The 9186-nt window shown below is 38.5% G+C and overlaps 1 protein-coding gene across 2 annotated transcripts in view; it reads right to left on the bottom strand.

Annotated features, from left to right (window-relative positions):
• Positions 1-1163: 1163 nt before the first annotated feature.
• LOC131938576 (homeobox protein Hox-B1) overlaps positions 1164-9186 on the bottom strand; it is a 65167-nt gene continuing 57144 nt past the window's right edge. For both annotated transcript variants that reach the window (XM_059296670.1, XM_059296671.1), the window contains one exon: positions 1164-1588. In XM_059296670.1, coding sequence (XP_059152653.1) covers positions 1215-1588 — 374 coding nt within the window. In that variant the 3' untranslated portion in view covers positions 1164-1214. The remainder of the gene's footprint in view (positions 1589-9186) is intronic.

The following is a 9186-nucleotide window of genomic DNA, read 5'->3' as shown; positions in this document are numbered from 1 at the left end:
ATATATATATATATATATATATATATATATATATATATATATAGAATGTTTTGGACCGAACCCAACTGTGTCGTGACCTAACCCAACTATTTTGTGACCCAACCCAACTGTGTCGTGACCTAACCCAACTATCTTGTGTCGTGACCTAACCCAACTGTGTCGTGACCTAACCCAACTATCTTGTGTCGTGACCTAACCCAACTGTGTCGTGACCTAACCCAACTGTGTCGTGACCTAACCCAACTGTGTCGTGACCTAACCCAACTGTGTTGTGACCTAACCCAACTGTGTCGTGACCTAACCCAACTATCTTGTGTCGTGACCTAACCTAACTGTGTCGTGACCTAACCCAACTGTGTCGTGACCTAACCCAACTGTGTCGTGATCTAACCCAACTGTGTCGTGACCTAACCCAACTATCTTGTGACCTAACCCAACTGTGTCGTGACCTAACCCAACTGTGCCGTGACCTAACCTAACTGTGTCGTGACCTAACGTAATTGTGCCGTGACCTAACCCAATTGTGTCGTGACCTAACCCAACTGTGTCGTGACCTAACTCAACTATCTTGTGACCTAACCCAACTGTGTCGTGACCTAACCCAACTATCTTGTGACCTAACCCAACTGTGTCGTGACCTAACCCAACTGTGTCGTGATCTAACCCAACTGTGTCGTGACCTAACCCAACTGTGCCGTGACCTAACCTAACTGTGTCGTGACCTAACTCAATTGTGCCGTGACCTAACCTAACTGTGTCGTGACCTAACTCAATTGTGCCGTGACCTAACCCAATTGTGTCGTGACCTAACCCAACTGTGTCGTGACCTAACCCAACTATCTTGTGACCTAACCCAACTGTGTCGTGACCTAACCCAACTGTGCCGTGACCTAACCTAACTGTGTCGTGACCTAACTCAATTGTGCCGTGACCTAACCCAATTGTGTCGTGACCTAACCCAACTGTGTCGTGACCTAACCCAACTATCTTGTGACCTAACCCAACTGTGTCGTGACCTAACCCAACTGTGTCGTGACCTAACCCAACTGTGTCGTGACCTAACCCAACTGTGCCGTGACCTAACCTAACTGTGTCGTGACCTAACTCAATTGTGCCGTGACCTAACCTAACTGTGTCGTGACCTAACTCAATTGTGCCGTGACCTAACCCAATTGTGTCGTGACCTAACCCAACTGTGTCGTGACCTAACCCAACTATCTTGTGTCGTGACATAGCGCCATGCTGGGTACCGCTAGCCCCTCTAAGCTCAACTGTTGGCAGCTGTCGCCGTTGACCTTCTCAAACTGAATCTCCCTCATCCGTTTCTTCTGCTTCATCCTCCTGTTCTGGAACCAGATCTTGACCTGCGTCTCGTTGAGTCCTAGAGCTGCAGCGATCTCGATCCTGCGAGCACGGGTTAGGTACTTGTTAAAATGGAATTCTTTCTCCAGCTCCGTTAGTTGTTTGTTTGTAAAGTTTGTTCGCCCTGAGCCGGCTAGAGGACCTGAGCTCACGTGGTTCCCGTGGTTTGACTGATTGCTCGGGTTATACGTGTTGCCTGAACTTGAATACTCGTTCGTTTTTCCCGCTGAAATAAAAGGTAGATATATGTAGCAGCTTTAGCAGTATGTCTGCATTATGTAGCAATATGTGTGCATTATGTGTGCAGTATGTAGCAGTATGTGTGCATTATGTGTGCAGTATGTTTAAAGTCAAATATCTAATGTGTGTGAAACAAAATTGACTTGAACTGCGTGTGAAATAAAATTGACTTGAACTGTGTGTGAAATAAAATTGACTTGAACTGTGTGTGAAATAAAATTGACTTGAACTGTGTGTGAAATAAAATTGACTTGAAGTGTGTGTGAAATAAAATTGACTTGAACTGTGTGTGAAATAAAATTGACTTGAACTTTGTGTGAAATAAAATTGACTTGAACTTTGTGTGAAATAAAATTGACTTGAACTGTGTGTGAAACAAAATTGAACATGGCCATCTCTGGATTTTGTTGATAGATCTGGCGTCAAGTTTTGGGACACGCGAATCGTTCATGGAGAACCTCATGGTGTCACCTCCCTCCCCCACACCCGAGAAGTCATTTGGTTTGGTGTGGTACCAGTCACATAAAGGCTAAATTAAATGCTATTTTAAAATACACACTATTGAAAATTAAAAATATTTCAGAATGTTTTGTGTTAAATAATTTAGCCAGAGAACTCTATAAGAGTTAGTAAAAGAAGGAGCAATGATCATATGATCAACATACACGTTCGCTCCCCGAGACCTCCCAAAAAACCCCTTAACACTTTTTTGTATGTTGCTTACTGAACGCACATGGTTATGTATGTGTGTATGTATTTATGTATGTGCGTATGTATATATGCAGTGGCGTAGGCAGGGGTGGTTAGGGGGGACACCCCCATGGACCCCTCTGTACATTTTTAAATTGTTATTTTTTTTATTAATTGTTATTAATACCACTGCTATTTATTTAAATCTATATCTGAATCAGTATACATGTATAATTGAATATGTATGTTTAGAAAAGTCATCTAAAAACTGACGCCATGTTTACTCTGAGTTGGTTATCCCCCCCCCTCCCCACCTCACCACCACAATTGTGTACAGCGACTTTAATGTCACACCTAGGTATACGCTAGGTTGGATAATTGACCTAAAGTGACCGGACAGTGTTGAATGAAGTTGAACGCACTCCCCCCCCCCCAGCCCACCCCGAACTGATCTGTTAAGTACTTTTGGGAAAACGCGTAATGATGTACCAAAGTACCATGCCGCCAGAATCATAGCTTTTGAAACGTAAAAGTCTGTGAATATTGTTTTTACAACTAGGCCTACCAGTAAAAAGGTGTACGTGCAATTCAGTGATCTAACCCATACCTTATCAATATGTTAAAAAGTGATCTTTAAAGAACACAAAAAGTCAGTAGCTAATTAAAAAAATGTATGATCTGAACTGCACATTTTTTCCCGCCTCAGACATGTAATTTACAGTTTCAGTTTGCCTTGCATGTTCGCTTTAGTATTACAGTTTTCATCATCGGCTTAGTTATATGTAGGCTATTATTCCGAACGAGCTGACCCGCGACGTAGCATACGCCGCTATCTAGTTGTTTTATTTTCTACATATCAACAATTCATAATTTGTGAATTCCCCCCCCCCCCTCAAATCGTTTAATACTAAATTATCTGCCCCTAATGACCGTCACTAACCCGGCTCTACGATTGTAAACATTCGGGGTGAACCACAGCTCACCTGACGGGTGGGGATGAGGATGGTGGCTAAGCTGCGTGGTGTTTTCTTTAGTCCTAATGAAGAGAATTATATATACGACCCGACCCGCGGCGTATCACACGCCGCTATTTAGTTGTTTTATTTTCTACTTTTCAGTAATTCATAATTTGTGAATTCGACAGTACCAATGGTGTCACTGAAAATATTTGCTTTAAAGCACTAAAACCCTCCTATCCCCCCCCCCCCCCCCGTGAAAGCAGCCTCCTCTTAGTTACCTCCCCTAAGTTTAAAATAGTTTGAAACTAAATTATCTGCCCCTAATAGCCGTCACTAAACCCGGCTCTACAATTGTAAATATTTAGCGTGAACCACAGCTCACCAGACCATGTGGGGTGGGGGTGGTTGCGATATGCCTATAGAGGAAGAGAGGGGACTGCTAGGCGCGCTAACAGCTTGGTGTTTTTTAACGTCTCCAAGAAAAGAGTTATATATATAGATAGATAGATCTAGATGTTTCTGAATGTTATTGAGAAGCGTGGTTTCATATCATCTCTGATTTCAAAAACTTTCATTATGCTGTAATACTTTAGCATTTATGGTGATAATATATTTAATTCTGATTGTAGACAACACATTTGTTTTTGTATAATCGAATAGTGTTAAGCGACTTTATTACATTCTAAAGTAATTATTGATTTGTTTTGACATTTATAATTAAATGTGAAGACATATACATATTTATATTAAGAGAGTGATTATTTACCCTATTTCGCTTGACTTAATTAATATCCCCGGAATTATTGTGTATATTTTTTTTACAAGGATTACAAAACAGATTGTGTAGCTCTCATAGTTTTAGATTGTAGTGTATGTATATATATACATATATATATATATATATATATATATATATATATATATATATATATATATATATATATATATATATATATATTTGTTTTGTTTAGAGTGATACATTTTTTGTTTTGTCGGCCCACATGGTGTTTTTTTCTTATTTCTTAAGAGTACTACTTTCAATTTATTTTATATCATAGCGAAGCAATGACATACAGCTAGAATATATATATATATATATATATATATATATATATATATATATATATATATATATATATATATATATATATGTATATATATGTATATATATGTATATATATGTATATATATATGTATATATATATATATTGATGGAAAAAAATTACCCCCCCCCATGAGACGATCCTGGCTACGCCACTGTATGTATGTGGACTCTACTTGATTTCCCTTTTACTCACCAGGCCCAAATGGGCAACTAAGAAACTAATCTATGGAGTTTGAATCCAAATAACCAGATCTGGATATCATGTACCTAAAAAAAATGAATATCCGAAACCTCCCTTCCAATAACAAAAATGTAAATCACCTTTCATACCTTTCTAGTGTAGGCGGGTAAGCAAAGACGGTCCGGCAGTTTTTCATTGATTGCTAAGGCTAGTCAATAATGTCTTGGATGCTAGCTAGTGAGATCTAATTCAGAATGTAGACCTTATGCCAAACATTTGTATTATTTTAATTTTGGTTACAACTTCACTTCACGATCTGACTAAATAACTTTCAAGTGCTGTGCATTTTTCAAAAGGCGTCTATCATAGACTCATTTGTCAGAATTAGACCGCTGTTTGTGTAGATTTAACTCTAAAATCAACCCATTTTATTGTCATAAGCCACGGGTTCCCAACCTGGGGGTCGCGACCCCCCTTGGGGGTCGCGAAGGGCTTTCTGGGGGGTCGCCAACTGGTAGACTAAAGGGGTCGGCGTGGTCGAGTCGGTAAAGCTCATGGTTGCTAAACCGAAAAGTCTCGAGTTCGAACCCCCGGGCAGATGAGGCTCGTTAGCTGGGGACAGCAACTCTTCTAGGAGAGACAACTCCAAAATTAAACAACTGCTGCCTTGTAGTTAGTTCTTGGTTGGACAAAGGCTATGTAAGCAAATCCAAAAAGAAAAGCAGGCTGAAATCGGAGTCAATGGCCTCAATGGCGCATAACCAGTTGACACGTAACGCTTAATTGTGTTGGAGGCGTGGTCGAGTCGGCAAAAAGCTCATGGTTGATAAATTTGAACAAAGTCTCGAGTTCAAACGCACTGGCAGATAATTCTCGATCCCCTTCAACACTAATAATTAAGAACGAAGAAGAAGAAGAAGAAGGTAGACTAAACTCTAGCAATGAATAGAAAACATAAATATTTAGAAAAATATTGAAATTCGGCATTACTAACATCACTGGAAATGGAATAGAGAATAAACAATTTGTACTGTGCAAAGTTGTTCTTAGTCAGGAGTCTATGAAAACTTCCAAACGTCAATTTGAGACGAGTCATTCGGAACACACAGATATGTAGCTCTTTCGTCGGCATAAAGCTAGTTGCAAACGTCAGAGACTTGATCGAACAGAACGTTTTCACCAAGAAAGCACAGCATTAGTGCAAGCATCATATGAAGTAGTGTTAGAAATTGCCAAGCAAAAATCCTCTCACAAAAAAGGAGAAAATCTCATCAAACCATGTATGCTGAAGATGGTAAAATTAATTCTTGGGGATTCCAGTGCAGTAAAGATGCAACAAATATCTCTGTCTAATAATAGAGTCCTTTCATATGACGTCACGTCCGTTCGTGATACCTACGCCCGCCGCCACAGTGGTGTACACAAGACGTAAACACAATCAGCTGTTCGCCAGCGCTGGACGTGTTCACCAGCGCTGGATGCGTTCACTGTATGTAAAGAACCGCACCCGCGGAAAAGGAAAAATACGTTAAAAAACTTGAACTCTTAGGAATTGAAGATCCTTATACTGTTATTGACAGTTTCGTATAAATAAATATGTGGACAAAATTTCTAAATAAAAATACTGTTAGTAATACTGTTTGCGTTTAGAGTTAAAGTAGCCGAATCTGATCAAATGCAGTTCTCGATACTTTGTTTCATGTAAGGACAGTAAAATAATAAACTTCATTTTAATTATAAAAGATAACTATTAATAAAACAAATATGCTCGACCTTCACAAATACTAATAGTAAAAGACAAAGTCAAAAGTAATAGGCTAATAAGAATAATAAGATCTAATAGTAGGCCTAATACCTGGCTCCGCTGGGTAGACATAGAATCTAGAATCTACTTCTTTACTTAAATTTAATTACTTTAGATCTACATTCGATTCAAAATACACCCATAATAAATCAAAAGTAGTCATAATAGGCCTAATAAAGCATTTAATTGTCTCTAAGATCTAAAATCTCGCTCTATTATCTAATCATTTTTTTAGCAAACGAAATTTTCTGAAATTGAAATAGATTATATGACTAGACTTAGATCTAGAATCTGCTACTTAAATTAAATTGTATAAACTTTATACAAGCATGTAGTTGATATTATTGTAGTAGAAGGCTTTAATAAATTACTAAGGCCTACCTACTTTGTTGTCTTTTTACAGCAATATGTATCTGATACTGGACTGAGTTTAATTAATTTCAAATTCATATCTAGTAATTGGTCTACTAAGTTTTTGTAGCCTAGTAGTACAATCTAGATCATACCAGCCAACAACAAATAACCACATTGTTATTATTTGGTTAATGATTAGGCTAAATTTTTTTTTAAATCCACTGTTTATAAAAGAAACAAATCAAGCTAGAAACATTATAAGTGAGATGGTTTAGAATAATAACAATGGACCCAGTCTACAATTGATACAATTGCAGGTCTACATAGGGCCTACAGTCTAGTAGTTTACAGTAGGCACCTAGTGTGTAGCTAGTATACTAGTGTGTAGCTGTCCAGAGTTAAGATTCTTAATGCCTTAATGCTTTCCCCTGATAAGCCGTGTGTGCTATAAATGACATAACATGACACCGAGGTGAGAAGTGTTGAGGGGAGAGTAGTGGGACTTTCCCCTTTGTTCTCCCTGCTGGGCCCTGAGGGTCAAAATTATATAAGAAATACTATCTCTGTGGGGCTGGGTATCACGGAGGTGAGACATTTTCAGGGGAGGGCAGGGCAGACTCCTCTTTGGTTTTATTGTGGGCTAGATACAGGTGGGGGCAGCCATCATGAGGGTTGAACGTCAGTATTAATGTGTCTGATTACTTCCCTGCTGGATTATAAGGGTCTTAAATTGTATAACATGCTACCCAGATTGGTTATTACCCATGGATTATATTAGCCGTTGTAGTGTGGGTTTTGTAGGAGTTAAGTGGTCTCACGTTTGCTACAGTAGATAACCTCTAATATATTACAGCATTTGATCAGCTTCGTCTACTTAAACTCTAAACGCAAACGGTATTACTAACAGTATTTTTATTTAGAAATTTCGGCCACATATTTATATTATCCACGAAACTGTCAATAACTGTATAAGGATCTTCAATTCCTAAGAGTTCAAGTTTTTTAACATATTTTTCCTTTTCCGCCGTCGCGATTCTTTACATACGGTGAACACGTCCAGCGCTGGTGAACACGTCCAGCGCTGGCGAACAGCTGATTGTGTTTACGTCTGATGTACACCACTGTGGCGGCGGGCGTAGGTATCACGTGATTTAGGTCACGTGTTTGCAAGGACTCTATACTATGCAGCAGCTTATGTTAAAAGACAAATTTAGAATGAAATCAAGCTTTCCACCATTGTTGGATTTTCAAGTTGACGAATCGACAGACGTGAGTTCGTGTTCGCAGTTGCTTGTCTTTGTGAAATATATTCATTCAGATGTTAGCAAATAAGAGTTGATGTTTTGTGAAGATATCATGGAGAAATTAAATACGTTTTTTGAAACTGGAGGATTAAAATGGGAAAACGGCTGTGGGGCTTGTACGGATGGTGCGTCATGTTTCAGTACGCTGGCTGTCAATAGGAAATGTCAATCGTGTTTTTAAATTGAAAGATGAAATCAAGATGTTCTTGGAAGTGCAAGGAAACAAGACCTTTTGATATACTTTAACGACATGGTGTGGTTGGAGAGAGTATCATACCTAGCAGATATATTTGAACACGAACATAAGCTTAACCTGATAAAGGAACGAATATTATCTCTTTTCATGATAATCTCTTGGCATTTTTATCAAAGCTGCAAAATTGGCGAGGAAAAATAAATATTTGAAATACTGCCATGTTTGAGAAACTCTGCAGTGTGGTGTGATAGATACAAATACAATTTTTAAAGGATTCTGTGCATCTTGAATCTCTTGACAACGAACTGCGGCGTTATTTTCCCCGAGCTGAAAGAAGAAGAATCTGCATTGTCACCCATTCTCTGCTTTCCTTGATGTTACCAGCATTGCCGATGAATAACAAGATGAATTCTTAAATTTGCAAAATTTAATTGTTAATGCTAGTTAATGCTTGTTAATAGCATGTAATGTTGCTCATCGTATTAAAACAGTTATCAAGAATAATTCTTATTGAAAGTCTACTAGAAAATATTAATTTAGTGCTTATTATTTTCTTTACTAATTTCGACTTGTTAATTATATGGGGGTCGCGGGTCACTTACGTTTTATGAAAGGGGGTCGCCACTCGAAAAAGGTTGGGAACCACTGTCATAAACGAACTCTGTTCGGGCTATTTATTTTAGCGAGCGTCGACTTTATATAAACAATGTATGGGTAGCAGGTGATGACAGCTGCTATTTATGCTAAAGTGTGTGCTTGAGTTTGATATTTTGAATAAAAATTTAAATAAGCTTGTTATTCAAATATTAAAACATTGGGTTTTAAAGTAAAAAAAAAAATAACCTAACAATTTCGCTTTAAAAGTAATTTTACTATGATTGGAAAAAGAAATTTGGAGGCCCCTAAAATTGGGGGCCCCTAAAAATTGGGGGCCCCTAAAAATTGGGGGCCCCAGACCGCAGCCCTCTCAGCCCCCCTCTCCCTTAATTCC

The sequence above is a fragment of the Physella acuta genome, unplaced genomic scaffold, assembly GCF_028476545.2.
Source record: "Physella acuta isolate Inbredline_101_S28 unplaced genomic scaffold, ASM2847654v3 ptg000249l, whole genome shotgun sequence".
NCBI classification, from domain to species: domain Eukaryota; kingdom Metazoa; phylum Mollusca; class Gastropoda; family Physidae; genus Physella; species Physella acuta.
The sequence above is the reverse complement of the archived record's forward strand: the minus strand, read 5'-3'. Positions and strand labels throughout refer to the sequence as shown.